General features: G+C 33.5%; 1 protein-coding gene across 2 annotated transcripts in view; it reads right to left on the bottom strand.

Moving 5' to 3' along the window:
* dennd1b (DENN/MADD domain containing 1B) overlaps positions 1-17,910 on the bottom strand; it is a 96,910-nt gene that overhangs the window by 29,991 nt on the left and 49,009 nt on the right. For both annotated transcript variants that reach the window (XM_015355631.2, XM_015355632.2), the window contains 5 exons: positions 16,314-16,367; positions 16,071-16,181; positions 10,754-10,854; positions 7,033-7,078; positions 5,536-5,637 (listed from right to left, as the gene is read on the bottom strand). In XM_015355631.2, the coding sequence (XP_015211117.1) occupies positions 5,536-5,637; positions 7,033-7,078; positions 10,754-10,854; positions 16,071-16,181; positions 16,314-16,367 (414 nt within the window). The remainder of the gene's footprint in view (positions 1-5,535; positions 5,638-7,032; positions 7,079-10,753; positions 10,855-16,070; positions 16,182-16,313; positions 16,368-17,910) is intronic.

Below are 17,910 nucleotides of genomic sequence, written 5' to 3'. Positions count from 1 at the left end.
AGAAGCATTCAAAATTTCACTTTTTGTGTGGTTAATACAGTAGGTGCACACAGGTTTGGTTTACAGTATTATTAAGCCTGCATAAAAACTGCCTTCGTCAGAGAATAGAGAAAAATAAAACAACAAAATGTTTAATATGATTCTTTAGTAGATAATCCCTAAAGCCAATGATGAAAAAATTTAGACTGGTTATTGAGCTGTTTTAGCCTTGATCAGAGACAACTATGACCTAATTCATGTGTTGAAAATCCTCAAAGCCCCCAGTGAACGTCTTAGGAGTACAACCAAAGGATACACGTGTAAACTACATGGATGTGAATGTAAAACTGAGAACAAGGAAAAGTTAAAAATGTAACTCAATTGACTGTGCCATCTTATGACCAACTTCTTGTAGTTAGTTGGGGAAAAAAACACCATCTGCTTTTTCAGTTTAGCTCAACTTTCAGGTCTTCTTCAGAAATGTACTTGACAGTTCCCACTTTACGTTCCTAGTAAAGTAATATGACATAAATGTTATTGGTAATTATTGCTTTCCCAAATTTTCAACTTAAAAAAAAAACTAGAGTGAATTTAACAAGTAGAGATAGTCGTATGCAGATATTCAGACTCCAAAAATAAAAAAACAGCATTTTATTTAATATGGTGATACTTTAACTTTATTCCTCTGGGCATACACTGTAACAAAGTCTAGTGCAGGAAACTAAGTAAAGGAGGTACTTGTGTGTTTTTATTTGCTGTACTGGGGAGCTGGCAATGGGAGCTGTGGAGAAAGCTGGAACTAATAGGATATCCTCCTGGGCCTTCCTATTCACATGTGTTGGGCTGCTTTCTGAGGCAGAACCTACATGCTGGATATGATATACAGTATATACAGACAGGGAAAAACAGTCATACAGATACTGAGCCACTTAGAATTATACAAGTTACATCATGCCAAACTGCAAAGTTATTGGTTTCAGGAGTTGATGGTACTAAAGAGTCTTCAAAATTGAGAATAAGCTGTCCTAAAGTAGACTGCAAATAATGCAATCTTTTGTAAAAAAAAACTAATAAATTGAACATCTATATATATAAAGAAAGGCAGAGTACAACTGCATTTTAACGAGACCTCCTTAAAAAATTATTAGTAGTATTTGTTTCTGCAATACGACTGCAACACGAAATAAATAGTATTTAATACCACATCTGTGATTTCATTTACTATTTATATTGTACAACTATAAAATGAAATCTCTCTAAAATAAAATCTTTTAATTAAGAATGACAGTAATCTTTGGTTATTGTATTGATTCCTCTTCATTCTTTCTCTAATAAAGAAAAATATAAATGCAGAACATATAAACAATACAGGTCAACAATGCTTAATTCAATTAAAAATATTGTTCAAAAACAGCTTGATGTAATTAAGGTAATCACACTTCTGTGTCCTGATCTAAATAATGAAACAAATGGGGGTTACTTTAAGAGCAAAGATGTTTTAATGTTTTCCAAATTTTAAAATTCTACATTTTCCAAATTCATGGTCTTCATGGTCACAGTTTTTTTACCTCTAACATACAGTATGCATACGTGTAAGTCTCCTGTAACGCAGAAGAATTGTATTCCATAATATGTTCACACCAATCTGTTGAACAAAAACACTTGATAACACTTGATATTTGTATGTAATGGTTTTCAATAACAATTTGTTTAGAAGCTAATTTTAAGTTTTAAACAAAAATCTTCAAAAATTAATTTCTAAGTATAAGAAAACCATTTTAAACCCTATTCATTTGTTAAAAAAAAATGACACAAAGAAAAGTAAAGTACACCATAAGCTAAACTCCAATCTTTAATAAATAAGATTTTTATATGAAAATCCTGAATAATAATTCAGGAAAGAGCTAAGATTCAGAATGGTGAGTCATTAGATTTATCATAAAAGTACAAACTGTTAAAAGTTTCTTACAAGAAATTATACGGTCTGCTCTGAGTTTTCTGTGTTTCCAATAGGTAAATATTCCCTACAACAATTCAAAAAAGTAAAAACTACCTTCAAACATATTTTCAATAAAATATATTTATTCAAAATACTATATAAAATTTAGAATAAGGAACAGTCAAGAATATATGAATGTGAACATCTTATTTGTTTGTTTGATACTGGTTTAATACATGTGTTTCATTACTTTTATACTGTATAGTGAGCAATGCTAATAACATTTGCAGCCACATGCACTATATAACTACCACCCATGTCCAAAGAATTGAAAAGTAACTGTAGGCATGTTGTCATGTGATGAATGGAGATCTCATAATAATTTTGGCAGATGATGGTCTATATGAAATAAATTAGTTAGCTAACACTATCAATCTTGTGCAGGCGTCATTACAGTTATCTAAAAAAATCTTTAAACCAAAACTTTAATCATTTCATTTAAACCATATGGCAACCACTAATATTAAAAACATAATAAAGCAAAACTGTCCAGAATTTTAAACTTATTTAATCAAATCACTACATTTTTCTCCCTTAAGGACAGTACATACTAAGCTTTAACTCCACCTTGGCCTACTTTATATCTTTGGTATAGATAGAAATTTTAGAAATTTGATGACAGTCATTTTATTTTTACATTTTAGAAATGACCAATGTTAAACCATTTTAGAAATAAAATGCTTAAATAAGAGCAGAATGAGTGCCTGATATATTTAAAAACATTTCTGTTTATTTTAGAAACATCAAGGTCATTGCAGTTTGGTAACCACATAAGACATCAATAAATTTCAAGGAAAATACTATTGTTTCTAATATGCCAAAATAAGAATTTGCTTCATCTTCACAATTCTTTAAACATATTAATGCCAGGTTATCAATTCTATTACAAACACAAAAATAAACAGGAAGAAATGGAACTTGGAAGTTTAAATTCTAGAGAAGTCATAAACAGAAGAAAATGCTGCAAAGCATAAATCGCAACATTTTTTAGAATATATAGGCTGCAGCTCCTCTGAAACCCTGTATTGGACAAAGTGGATAGAAAATGGATGGTTGGATTTAGAACATAAAAACAACTGTAAACAATTAGAAATTATAACAACAATCCTGGCCATATGTAACTGCATTTTAATATGATTTATGAAAATAGTTTTAACTCCATATTTCAATATTTCAGTCAGAGCCTTGAAAAGAATGCCCAAACATTTTAAAATTGAAATTAAAATTTAAAATGTTATTTTTTTATTCAGCTCCTCTGTTTTTTTTTCTTAAAGCTCAGATTGTTATTTCTTTATAATGTAGTCTAAAATTTCTTTCATATATTGAGAAAAAAACATTTAAGACTGAACCATAACTTTCTGTTACGCAAACTTTTTGGTTACCATTTTCTCTCTTAGGTACTTAATTTTATCTTTCTCATTATTCAAAGACAAGGCTTTTTTCTACTATATAATACTGTTAATCATTTAAATATGTTTGTCTGTTTTTTTCAATGCCATCAAATGATTTATTTAAGTTAATTACCTGTGCTGCCATATAAAGACATTACTAGAAAGCACGGTGATGCCAATTTCTGACAAAAATACAATCAATAGCAAACAAACACATCTTATGGTTTCAATAAGGGACATTTCCAAAATTATTATCGCAAAATTGCCACATCCTTTTAAAGCTTATACCAATTATTCTTCCTATTTGTAAATCTTTAAAAAAATTCAGAACGGAACTGCTACTGGCATGGTAGCATTTCTAATAGTCAATAAATCTAAAATATTAAGTGTGAATTTTGGAGAAATGGCTATTAGGCTGAGGACAACACAGAACACAGCATAAGGTCTTGAATGTAAAAAGGGCAAGTAATTCAGGACAACTGTGACCTCTAACCCTTTCTAAAGTAGGGCCAGTGGTCAAACTATCATAATAATAAGGTCCACATGGAACCAAAGCCTTCTAACCTATAATTACACATATCTCCAATGGTTTGCCTTAAATTAGTATGGGTGCACGTTCTTGGTCTGAAAACATTAGCAGTTTTGGTTTAGGTCCATTTATTTTAATAGCTGCAAAAAATATTATATTTTCTGCCTTAGAATACACATCATTCTGAGCTTGACATCTGAAGCTCTAAGAATTTTGCCTTTAGCTCAATTTACATTAGTCTTAGAAATCAAAAGATTAATTGTTGAGCTTGAAATAACCATGTATTGTATGTATGAATGCATCTTTTTCAGGATGTTGGCTTCATAGAACAAAATGTAAATTCAAAGTATTCTTTTAATTAATACTGATATTTCTAAATCTTTTTCAGTAGCTTCTGAATTACATAAGATTTTCTAAAGACATTTTAGAATAAATGAACTCAAAGTCTCATTTGTTTTTCGTATTCAAACATAAAACTGTAAATTACTCGATCCATCTCCTGTCTTCCACTGGTTCTCTGAATCTTCTAAACATTGTGGGCTTCGTTTTGTGTTTTAATATTTTTCAATTAAAAATGTCCTCACAAAAAAATGGAATGCATCTCCCATATTCAGCAAGTGTTTTGCAAGTAAACAAAAATAAGTTTCCTTTAATTAGTTAACTAGGTAGAGAACATTTTGTTCTGCATTTCCATTTGATATCCCCAATGGTGAGCTAATAAAAAATGTTGCTGCAATAAATACATTATTTGACATTTACGTATTAGGTTGGGTAATTTAACATGAAATACAGAATGCGTTCTATTATTAGTCAGTGAAAAATAGCATTGCAAGATCAAAGCCAAGAAAGAGCTGCCACTTAATTTATCAAACTATGTAAACAAAAGAATCCCCTGTCATTTTCAAAAGACCTAACTCCCTTTTATGACAAACTCAGTTTGCAATTTAATTTACAAATAGAATCCTGAGTAAGCAGACATGGCTAGGCAAACAGAATCGGCAAACAGTGGGGCTTTTCGCTCAGGCCCCCATATCCCAGCGGGGTACAATGGATTAAATTGAAATTGAAAACATCCCCCCAAAACAAATAACTACTGAATTTTGAAAGAAGGATGAAAGACAGATATTTCTGACCCCAACTGTACAACCATTTCCCATTATACTGACCAGTGTCATCAGATCATTAATTAAAGGGGAAAGCACTGGCAGGTGGCAGAGAAGCAAGAACTGATAATTGGCCCCCTTCTTCTTCTTGCCTTCAGAAATCAAGGTCTTTTCTTCAGCAAGACATGCCACTAGGCAGACAGAAATGCCTACTTTATAATATAATGATTAAAATAAGATGAAGAGACTCCTCTGTTCTAGTAGCTCAAATGGCTAACGAACACCACTGGCTTTTTTAATTACAAGTTGTGCAATTGCTAAACAGTGATTACGATGTCCAACTGAAGTTGTTAAGCACTTTTGAAATAATAAAGAAATTCGTGCTGTATTTGATATTCTTCAGCAATGTATAGTTATAGCTGCTGGTTATGTCCCTGAAAACATCGGCAAAAGCATCAGCTTGTTTCTGCATGATCTTGTTAGCACGGAGCAAAGGGACAGAAGCAGGGGGCCAAGACATCTGAGTGGACTTACCACGTCACTAGGCAGGCTTTGCAGGTCATCAAATGGCGTTTCCAGAGTGTTTGTATCAACGTTTAGGATAACTACATCTTCCAGCGATCTACTTTTGACTTTCTATTATGTAGAGTAAAAGAATACAAGAATGGAAAGATTATATAAATGAACACAAGGTAATGAAAAGGATATATAGTTTGAAACAAGGTGTCAGAATTTAATAAAAACAGAAGCATGCAAAAGTAACTGCCATTAAGTTGCCTCAGCAGTTCTAGTAAACAACTACCTTCAGAGCAATTACAAACAGCTTGCAGAGCCTAGACTCTGGGTCAAACCGTTGAGATTTCTTTTAATATTGTAAAGTTAATCAGGATAATAAACTAAAAACAAAGTGATATATATATATACATTTACAGCACTATGCTCTCATGAAGAAATGTTTAGTACATTTTTTTAAACATTTAACTTTCAGAGTGGCCACCTAAAGAAGACATTTTATAACTGAACTAAATGCAATACATATTATTACAGATACATGGTAGTGAAACCTTGTTGTCATGTAATCCCTTTAAAAACTGAAGATGACAACATTCTAAACTAAGGGTTTATATGTTATAATTGTCTTAATAAATACTGGATCAAAGGCAAAATAACAAATCACAGTTCAGTAAATACAGATAAATTAATAGACAATAATGATCAGGTATAAAAAATGGCTAAATATCTATTAACTGCTTTTCTAATACAGGATTAAGTAAAGGAGATTATGGTTTTCTGTGAAATACAAAGCATACAAACATTTAAACCAAAAAATATTGTTTAGTGTGCAACATCATAAATCAACAAAATGTTATGCATTTATTCTGATACCTACAAATTCAACAATTATTTTCAGACTGCAGGTGGAAAAAAGCAGAGGTATGTAAAATTTTAGTTTGTCATTCTGTGACAGTTCCTGCTATGGAGACGCATGCTGATTTTATCTCATTATGTATGCCCAGATATGGTACTGTCACTAATGCGATTTGTGATAAATACCGGGAGTTCCACAATTGTCAGGCATATCAAATTTAGACATTCTGCTATAGGTCTGCTCCCAACCGACGCAGCATCTTCAATAATGAAGCACAAACGCTTTCTCTTTTACTTGTAGTAAGCAGGCAGGCTGATGAAAACGTATGTCACTTCAATTTATTCCCTGTTCCATGCTAGCTTGTCCAATTAAATATTACTTCATTATCATTTCAAAAGACTTAATATTTTAATTCTATAAACTGGTAGCAAAAGCATGTTGAGTTCAGTACACATGCAAGTTACTCGAAAAGCTATACCCTCTAAATTGCAGAAATGGCAGACTCCTAAACTTGCAAGTAGAAAATTCAATTCACCAAAGCACTTTTATCAATCATTATATATTTACAATGATTGCTATACACAATATATGATAAAATAAACTTGGCCCACTTTTAACAAAACCGTTTACTTTTAACCTTGGAATTTAAAAGAAATACCCACCTCTAACAAACTGAGATGAACTCCAACCACATATGGCATAGGGGCACTGTGGAAAAAAATAATATACATCTTCAGCCACTGGTACTAACCCTGTTTGAAATTAGGGGGAAACATCTTGTAGTACGTACTACAAAAATGCTGTATTTGCAGCATTCGAACACTAACCTAGATGGTTAACATTTCCCATAATATCTTATTATTTTCAAGTACAATATGTACATTCACATGCATTTTTTGCCACTGAACCATTAAATAACCTGGAGCACTTTAGCAAATGAAGACAACACTGTACAAATTCTTTCACTTTCAATTCTACTGTACTTCCACAAACAATTCACATAAAGCTACACACAGTTGAAAGTTACAGCCTGTCATCCAAATATTATGATTGGACAGAGTGACAAAGGAGAAAATGTCAGTCTGAATCATATAAGGAAAGTTTTAGAAATTTTAGAACACTAATCAAAAGGAAATGCCTATAAAGAAAACTTTATTAGTGTACTACACTATTTCCTGAAATCATTATTGTATTTTATTACGTTATATTAAGGTATTATTTCATTAGTTTAATTGGTAAGCAATTTTTATCTGACTCTTGTATAAAGGATTCTGTGCTCTTACTAACTAGCTAAATCTTATATATTTTGTGAGATTGCTGCTGGACCTTTTCAATCAAGTAGCTAATAAGTCAAGATGCCCTAGCTGTAACATCTGCTAGATATGACTGTAACATCACATTACTGTATTCAGCTTCTTCATTTCAAGCAAAATTTTGCACGCTACAGGATTTCCTTCTTCTCTGTGCTATAATTATTGTTGATTGCAAGAGTAATTACTTTATGAAAGTCTAAATTTAATTTCATGAAAGGTTTCTTGTTTTTTTCCCCAACATTAAAAAGGAGACCACCCACTTGGATTAAGTCTCTGGTCTTTTTCTTAGCCTGGCTAAATTATGCCTCATACTGCATTATTAACATTAGTGAAAATATTCAATAAACATCCATTTGATCTTGCAATTTAGCAAAAGCCGAAATATGAAAATTCAATAGCCAAAGCTAACCAAAGATACATTCTCGGTTTTAGAATGGTAAACTAAATGTGTAATGCAGACTGATAAAATTAAATGAATTTTGAGCTGAAAAAATGTCTCTATATATAGTAGTAAAGAACCAAAATACCTCGCAAATATAATTACTTCAATTAGACTCATCTGGCTATGCAGCTTTTGTAACCATTTGCTAAATTCCTCAAAAAGAATTGGGGAAAATTAATGTTTTCCAACTCTAGGAAAAACCAAGCTTTAAGTACATGAATGAAATATTTTAAGAGAGGAAGACAGAATTAAGCTGAAAACCATTCCTGATAATAAAATGCTTCTGTGTACAGAACTGGCCTGTCAGCCCCACAAACTGACTATCACACAATGAGTAGTCGATAGATTTCTCACTTGTGGAGCGAATCCAGGCAGTGTGTACTTTACTGCATGATTCCAGTTTTCTTCTACAAGATAATGGTCTGTCTTTTCAGTTAGCATATAGAACAATGTCATATTTTTAACTGGAAAACATGGACCCACAGCATGTAATTAACAGTCAAAAGGCTAATATTTTTGTCAAACTTTCCCATTAGTAAAATGCTAAGGACACTATGACACATTATTTCACCTAGTTTATTTTAAAAAATTAATAGATGCAATTTATAATGACCCACTGTACTGCTTTAAGGTTTGACTGCACTCTAAACTCTAAATCAGAGGTGGATACAAATTGTATATGTGACCACATGTAAACAAACAGATTCACTTTTTCATTAATACACAATAATGCAGAGAGGTTTTAAATATATATAATTTTGAATAAAACAAGCCTAGACATATTACAGGTAAATAAACATTTTGAGGGTATAAAATCACCTTTTTTTTAGAAAATGATGGGTAACACTGCCATAAAATTAAAATAATTCCTTTACTTTCTCTCATGCCAGTAGGAAGGTATGGTACCTCAGTCTTGTCACTGAACCTCTTTTAGCTAACGTGGAAGGTATAATCCCTGAATGAGGCATTACTGGGTTTTTTAAAATACGAACAGTCCTTAATGTGATTTTCTATACAGTACATCACATAGCAGGTGATGCTTTATCTCTCCTTCCATCAATACCCTACGTAGGTATTATGCACAGGGCACTATCTTCAACAAACATGCCACCTTCTTTAGTAAAATGGTCATTAGCAGAGAAAGCAGAAGTCCAGCTTGCAAAGTCTTAATTTATTGGTCTGGATTTAAGCTCCATTACAAAGTTCCAAATTTTTGTTTGTTGGTTACGCATGGTTCAGTGAAAATTCCTGCACTTATTAATGCCACATGTAAACAAGGTCACTGTCTGGGAAGTGAAAACTTGGACCCACTGGAAAAACTGACAACGTTCAACATGACGTAAGAGCACAGTAGCACTATCTACTGCAGTGTACAACTCGCACTGTGTGGGGAGCGAAGCTCTTTGTGTATTGTTGGCCTGTCATTGTTCACCATGCTGTGGATATAATGTCTGGTAGTTCTCATAGACCCCCTCATGGCCCCATAAGCAGCTGATTACTGAGACTCAACTCTCACACTGTTCTTCACAGTTCAAGGTGGCATTTTTTGTTTTGGTTTCGGCAATCCAGGATGCCCATGAACAGCCAGTCAGTTAAGAATGGAATATCTACTTCCTCAGTCTTCTGGATGGCTTCTACCAAAGTTCTTTTAACCACCTGTGCATTTCCTTCCTCAAGCTTCAGTTCTTTTGAACTTGCTGGTTACAATTTTTACAATGCACAGACTGAAACTCCCTCTGGCTTGTACCTATGCTTATAAGTAGCAATCATGTGCTTATAATGTCACAGATATTGCCTATTTTGCACATGTGGATTTAAATTGGTCAAATGTGTGTGCATTTCTTTCTTGTTTGTAAGTCTGATATTACACAAAGAGTTATATCAACCTCAATTCAGCACAACGTCTCCATATTTGTTGATAAACTTAAGCAGGTGGTTGATTATGTACATTATGTGCCTGATTTCCCAAGTTGGTAAAAGTACTATTTATTGCAGCTTTCCCAATTAATTTTACAATAATATCAAGTAGGTGTACTATTGCCACTGTTCAGATTTTTGAATTATTATACTTTTCAATGCAAACTGATTTTACAGATCTTTGGCTTCAATTTTAATACAACATTAATGAGCACTGTCCTTATTCATGAACATCCTCTTTACCAACAAATGCTTGCTTGACTGACTAACAATATGTGCAGGCAACCAGAAAACGGTGCAAAACAGAAATGTCACAATGAAAACAAATACTGGCATAAGATGATACAAATAAATCTCTTGGGTTCTGTGACAATCTCAAATATTCCAATTTTTAAATGATGAAGAAATACAAAATGGAGACCAAACAAATTATTTTCTCAGTGATATTGAAAGTAGCCATTTCTAGATACCTAAAATCTTCTAAATTCAGAAAACAGGCTAATTTAGACCACATTTTTTTTTTCAATGTACAGCACAAATATTCTGTTTCATTAGATAAAGAGCTTTGAAAAACCTACAGTCTGTCTTGGACATTGTGAAATAATTGCTGTATGAATCATTAAAGAGTAGAGATTACAGGTTTTATAAGGTGTCATTTAAATTACAGGGTTTCATATCCAAAGGTGGTTGAAAAGGCATTAGTAACCTTACCAGCAGTAGTCCAAGAGATGTGGAGGAAGCACAGGGATGTAAATGTGTTGCCAGTACATTGGAAACAGCATGGCAGCAGACCCATGAACACATGCAGTTAACTAAAGGTTGAAAGCAAAGAATACAAAAAACAGAAAAAGACAATTTGCTTATGGGTTTGAACTGCTATAAACGACAGAAAAAGAACATTGGAGAACTACTATTTTGAGAAACTATCACGCATTTCATGTTTTATTGCATTCTAAAGTATTTGCAGAAACAAAAAGGCTCTATTCCATTTTCCAAAACATACACACATGTGGAGGATTTAAAATTGCTTTAGAATTCTGATGTGTAATACAGCGTAGCAATCAGCAAAACAGATTATTTTTGCTCATGTTCACAGAACAACAACTGATTCAATTCATCTAAAAAACACTATTATTAGAATGTGGATTTATGTTTCCACAACTTGCATTGGTGGTGCAGTAAAGTAGATATTTTATTAAAAGGTTTAAGAGCGACAAAAAGGAAAAAGAAGGGCTAGCCAAACAAAGAGAAAGGAACATTATTGACAAAAATGAATGAATGGATTCCAGTTTATGAAAAAATCCTTATTAAAACAAAACCAGTATGACAATTGCTGTCTGCATCCATCGGAAAATAAACCATTTCAGTGTGTTTGTGAACATTACCATGGATTATAATGACCTGCTCGGCAGTTTGCTCATCCTCTAGATTAAAATAACATGATTAAATATGGAAAAAGAACAGAGGTCTGAAGGCTCCTTGGGGATATCATTAGGGCAAATTGCCAAAGAATGAAACATGAGCTAGCCAAGAGAGACTGCAAGCTGAAATAATACCAAGGGACCAGTATGTTCGACAGTTGGAGCTTCAGTAATGTGTGAACTACAGCTTCTACTATCAGGAGACCCTGCTCACTGACACACAGAATGTCACAATTGACCAGCAAACTGGCCAAGCTTAACAGCTACACCGCAGCAAGCAAAATAAATCTTTCTTTAACACCAGTTTGTGCATCTGTAGGGCTTATCACTTTTTCTATTCTTTTTTTCCTACACTGCATTGCACTATACTGTATGCTATGCAATTACCCCTGCCATCACAATAGTAAAACATTAATTAGCACTAATTGGCTTGCTTGATATAAAAATGTTCCTGGTGTGTTGAACAATTGCTTTGAGATAAATATTGTGGATAATTTTAGAGTATAGATATATATATTTCACAGCTCCCAAAAACAATCTGTATTTCTTAATTCCAAACAACTGAAGGTATAACAAGTTACATTAAAAAGTAGAATTTCTAAATTTAACAATACAAAAGCCACCTTCATCATAAAACAACAATCAAGTTGTGCTCATTGTGAATTTCAAGTGCTTCCATTATAATTTAATTTTTCATGGTTCTTGACTGGTGGTAATGGGAATCTTGGATACCAAAAAAAAAACATCAACCCATCCAGTTTTAGAATGTTTTATTCTGATAGTGCCAACAAGCTGCTGTCTCATCCCTGAGGAGAAAACCTTTCATCAGTTGGTACCATGAAGTAATGGCTCAGAAAACCTGGGTAACCAACTCCAATTATTTCAACAAGGCCTCAAGGCAAGCCCAATTGGCTTGATTTATACAAAAGTTTAAAAGGGATTTTAGAAGTTGGATAAGGGCAGGAGAATAGATAAACATTGAGAAGCAAATTATATGTTTGATTTTTCACTCCTTTACTGTGCAGAGATAAGGTCTCATATAGTAGCAAAACTAAGCAGTAGCACAATTAATTTCTGTCAAACATTTTCAAAATAAACCTCACCACTGCTCCACACACTGTTAGGAAAGATTAAATCAAAAGTAAAAAGGAGTGAATTTGGAGATCTGATTTGCTTCTCTAGGGCTCCATATGAATTCAGTCTCCAGTGCAGTCTAATAAAATATTTGCCAGACTAATAAATAATTAATGCTTCAAGCCAAATGGCTTATGAAATCCACAAAGAGATTTCTACTTAATATTCAATTCAGTGCAGAATTATATATACACTCTTCAAGAACAAATGATAGATTATACCTTTTTAGTGCCAGTTTTACCCTACTGAGAGATTTCTTATTAATTAGCTTTGTAGCTCTCCAGTACTCAATACCACCTTCACCAAAACAGACCATAGCTTCAAAAGTTTAACGACAAATCAAATATTTTATCAAGTCACTCATTATCAGTATGTCAAAAGATGCATAGACTCCATTGATTGCTCTTAAAGAATTCTAAATGAATGTATCCTAAATTAGAAAAAATCTTCATTGGATGCCTAATCTGACGTTTTTCTAAAATTACATCTTTAGATAGCAAAAAAAAATGAATCGATCTTAAGAAATGTAAAACATATTTTGTGTCTGCCTTTGTTTGCCAAATCTGCCTATAATGTGTTCACCACTTTGTTTGAATTTTTTGTATTACTTTTGGCATTCCATGCAAATCCAGAAATAATGTGCAAAGAGCAAACGCATTTTGTTTCCAAGCATGGAAAAATAAACTATTAATATATCTATGTAAAAAAAAAACACGTTAAAAATTGAGTAAATATTTCCTGAGAACCAGAAAATTTGCTCTCTAAAAACAAAGGTACAAAGGCGCAGTGATTCCTGCCAAATGCGAACAGAAGAAATTTCTTCTGTCACACATGACAATGCTATACTCATCTGAACCCAGGGAAGTGCAAGAAGCTTCCTTATAGGCCTTTTATTTAAACTCCAATTACTGCCGTTCCTCCAGTTTCTGTCGACAATTGTTTAGTGTGAAGCTAAAACCTGCACAGGTTATCCAGTAACAGGCAGGTGGCATTTTTTTTATGGGGGGGGGGAGACAAGAAACAAGAACAAGATTGCAAAACAGCCACTTAAAGTTGGTTCTGCACAAGCAAAAAAAAAAAACAAGCAAGGTGGTAAGGGTTTTAAAAATATCTAATAAATCAATAGTGGAATTTGGGGGGAGAAAAAAAAAACGACACTGCAGACAATGCACTTCAAAAAGGAATGTCTAAACCAAAGCAACCTCTCTGGCTACCACTGCAGGCCATGAAGGATCTGCTCTTGTTAGCATAACACTGACAGCATGATGAGAAGGCTCCTGTCAGACACAGGCCAGTCGGGGTCTCAGAGACGAAATGTACAGCCCCAGCTGACTAGTTAGAGAAAGTCTGGTGTGGTACAATTATACAAGCATATGACAAGCCTGCATGCTTGGCTGACTTGAGAGCCAACGACACGGCTTTAAACAGTGGTACTTCTTACCTCTGGTCACAAAACAGCAATAAGTCAACTGATGCATTGTTGTAAAATCATGATTTATTCCTTTGCTTTGAATACATGCGAGTATGGAGTGATGTTCTGGTAGACTGGCACAGCAGGTTCACTGGGGGCCTAAACATTGAGGGCCTGCCTGCAGCATGCATAATATATGCACATCTTTTTTTTTCCAAGCAGCTCACTGGAACAACTGCAGCAGGTCTAGCTGGACAGAACCTTAGCTGAGACTAAAGCCTGAGATATAGTCTATTTTCAAGGGAAAACAGGGCTTGGCAAAAAAAAATGCATATTTTCCCCCAAATAATTTGCTAAAATTTAAAAAGTATGCATAATATAAAACTCACATGAAGTTCTACTCACTGCAGAGCTTGATTAGCTTTCGAAAGTTAGCAGTACATTTCATGCTTTTTAATGAAGCAAAAAAAAATTGTATTATACAATCCTTAATGCTTAATAAACTAGGAATGATTTGTCTTTGCACACTGGAAAAACTAAATCACTTAAATGTGAAAACCTTAACCAAGAGGCAAATATTTCATAGTTTTATACTCTATATGTCATGGAATAAGTGGCATGAGCCTGATGATTTGAAAGAGGAAAATTCTTCAAGATTGAGTAATTTTGTAACCTCCTACAAAGAAAGTCTTCTGGGAGTCCTTGAATCCTGTCCTGCCTATTGCACACACTGCCCTTAGATAGTGAACTGGAACAGCAAAGATAGAGCTGGGATGACATCACTAGCCTATTTTCCATGAACTGTCATAAACATTTGGACTGCAATCAACCTCAGAGATAAGGGACAACTCCCTTTAAAGTGTGAGCTGTTTGACAGGAAGTATGCAGAAAGCAAGTAATATAAGTGATAATTTAAGAGTGGCTGAAAATGAAATTACACAATTATTTTTGTACTATACAATGTTGCCATTTGTTTCAAGGTCTTCTTTAACAGCTTTTCTTTAGGCTATATTTTATACCCATGGCTTCCATTTTCAAAACTCTAATAAAGTTAATCTAAATGTTTTAGCAATTAATATGAAGCAGATATATTATTGCCTAAGTGTTATGTTAGCCATGTTTTCACTGCAGACTAGTCCAGATTGTTTTATCCTGTAGAAATGTGGATGTAATGTTTTAATGATCCGTATATTCCAGTAGGACAGATGTTACAAGCAATTAAACTATGCTTTTTTCGACGTCTGACAATTTACGCTTTATACTTTATTTTAGCAGGTTTGTGGAAAAATACTATACTAGCATTGATTTTACCTGTCTGAAAGTAGTGTTACAGTGTATGCAGACTTCTTAACAGTCACTTTTCAAAAGGGAAAAAAAAATAAATGCACACAATCAGTACAGAAAGCTATGGTACATTTAAATGTTATATTGACAGAAAGCTACTTTAAGATTAGGAAAGTGATCATCTTTAAAATTAAGGTGCTTAGAAATCCCATAATGATAAAACTTGACTATTGTATTTTACCCCTCTTCAAAACAGAAAAATATCCATTAATATAAACCTTAAAAATGCTATAAATGCAACTATCCACTTGAAACACCGCTTTTATTCTGTGCGAAAATCACATCTTCAGAAGCCTTTCACAGAAATCACCATTAACTTGGTATTCTTGTCCTGTTGCTGCTATGTCACAAAGATGAATCCACCTATAATCAGCTGGGGGCTGTTTTTTAGTCCTATCCCACCTTGACTTTTTTCAGATTGCTTTGTAGAATAATAAAAAAATCGGTAATAGCCTTTAAGGGTTCTTTCACAGAGCCAACACGGCATTCAAATGAACTAAGAAGACTGAAAGAACTTTAATCTAATCTTAACAGGCCAACATTTCACCTGACCTTAAATTGTAATTAAACTAGCTTTTTCTATGAAAAATCCTTTTGTGCACAAGTGCTTATATTTTTTTTTTCTAGGGTGTGATAAGAACCGCATGTGCAAGTCTGTTAAATCTGAACATTTCTAGTGGCTAAAAAATTGAAATGTGAAAGCTTCAAGGGTACTTACAGTGCTTAGCTTGCTTGAGGTAATGATGATGCGCCGTTCATGCAGCATACTGGCATAGAGTTGCAACATGTTGTTAACATCCACAGCAACAAAGTATTCAGTAATATTTCTCTGTCATAAAAAAATGATAAAAATATTTTGATCCTCACCCATTAAACAACTTCTTAGAGCTGTGTGTGTATATACACGTAGAGAGAATATTAAAAGGTATTGTTATTTTTTCTAGAAAACAAAACAACCTACACTTTCAGGAATTGTGGGAAGTCCGTTAATATCAGGAGCTACGAAGTATGAATGCTGTAAAACAGGAAAACAAAACCTTAGAAAAGAGATACAATCTGTGTTGTTGGGAAAGTGCAACACTTGATTCAGTTAATGTTTATATGTTTTTTCCCCAAAATTAAAGGTATGGTAATGCCCACATCTCATATTAAAACGAAACACATCTACTGGCTTTCTTTACGCAACAAAAAGTAAAACACTGCGTTGAATAAATTGCAGCTTTTATTAAGGATTAAAGTGAACTACATCAACAGGATCAGAAGAAATTCTCACTTTTAAAGCAGCATGGTCTAATGTTCGGATCAAAGGACTCGAAACCAAGAGAATGAAGGTTTGATTCCCAGCCTATCCAATAACTCCCTGTTTTTCCTGAGGCTAGTCCTAACTTTGTTGTGCTTCAATCATACCCATCTGTAGAAGCAAGGTAAAGCAAAGGCTTACGATAGACACAAGTAGCTAGATTCACGTTTTTCTTATGTTTTCTCTCTTTCAGCTAGGCTGTCACTGCACCAGACAAACAGTGATTCCAACACAGCTGACAGTGTTTTAGGAACTGTATTCTGGAAATGATTAAACTGAAAAGTTTCTTCATATACATGATTTATTAACTTTTCCAAAGTTGAATTGCCATGTACCACAGAAACTGTTCACATTAAAAATAAAATAAATCGTACAAAGTCTTATATGTAGTTCACTGCAAACAACAGTAGGTATATTTGCAAATGGAACAGCTTCCTAGTATCTTCCCAAAGTCCACATCTTCATCATCTTCATGCTTCACAACAAAATAGTTTACTTTTTCTTGAGCATTACCCTGAGTTCTGCACAGACAGATGCCAAAAAATGCCTGGTAGGGTAATAAACCCTAAACTGCGTTGGAAAACATTCAGGGTTATTTTCTCTCAGTTAGTATAAGCTCATAAAACAGTACAGGAAGTAAACCAACCACCAATTAAAAGTTTCAAAAGAGCAGGGAAGAATGAAATGATAGCATTCAAGATTAAAAACTGTACTGTACGTACTTAAGTTCACAAAAAAAGGTTTATTTAAGAATTGTGTATAAAAGATTTACAATTGGGAAAGTTGACAAAGCCAGTATCAACAGATTTTTTATATTTTTGTATAAATACCCTCTCTCTGCAAAAGGTAAGTTCTTTTTAACCGGAACAGCCTACATTTCCTAATAGCCTAGTATGCAGTCGTATTATGCATTTCTGCGAGGTAAGAAGGGTAGATTTAACAGTAGAATACTATCATATCTGTCAACACTGAAGTTCACAAAGTGAACTTTCCTTAAATATTTTTTGCATTTCTTTAGAAATACTTAAAATGCATCTATAGACACAGAAATCATTTCTCAGAACACTGAAACCTGAAGTCTGTTCACCATTAAAATCGACCACAGCTGTCAAATCCTTGTGCAGTTTTTGAAAACATATTTAAGAAAATGGTGTATTTTGAAATCAATTTTTCATTTTGTTTTCGAAATATTTGGAAATACAAAAATGAGGGCTAGAGGGAACATTAAAAAGGAGATTTATTTAAGCTACAGTTGTTT

The sequence above is a fragment of the Lepisosteus oculatus genome, chromosome 9 (assembly GCF_040954835.1).
Source record: "Lepisosteus oculatus isolate fLepOcu1 chromosome 9, fLepOcu1.hap2, whole genome shotgun sequence".
Taxonomy (NCBI): Eukaryota; Metazoa; Chordata; class Actinopteri; order Semionotiformes; family Lepisosteidae; genus Lepisosteus; species Lepisosteus oculatus.
Note: the sequence above shows the minus strand (reverse complement) of the source record. Positions and strands in the feature narration are given on the sequence as shown.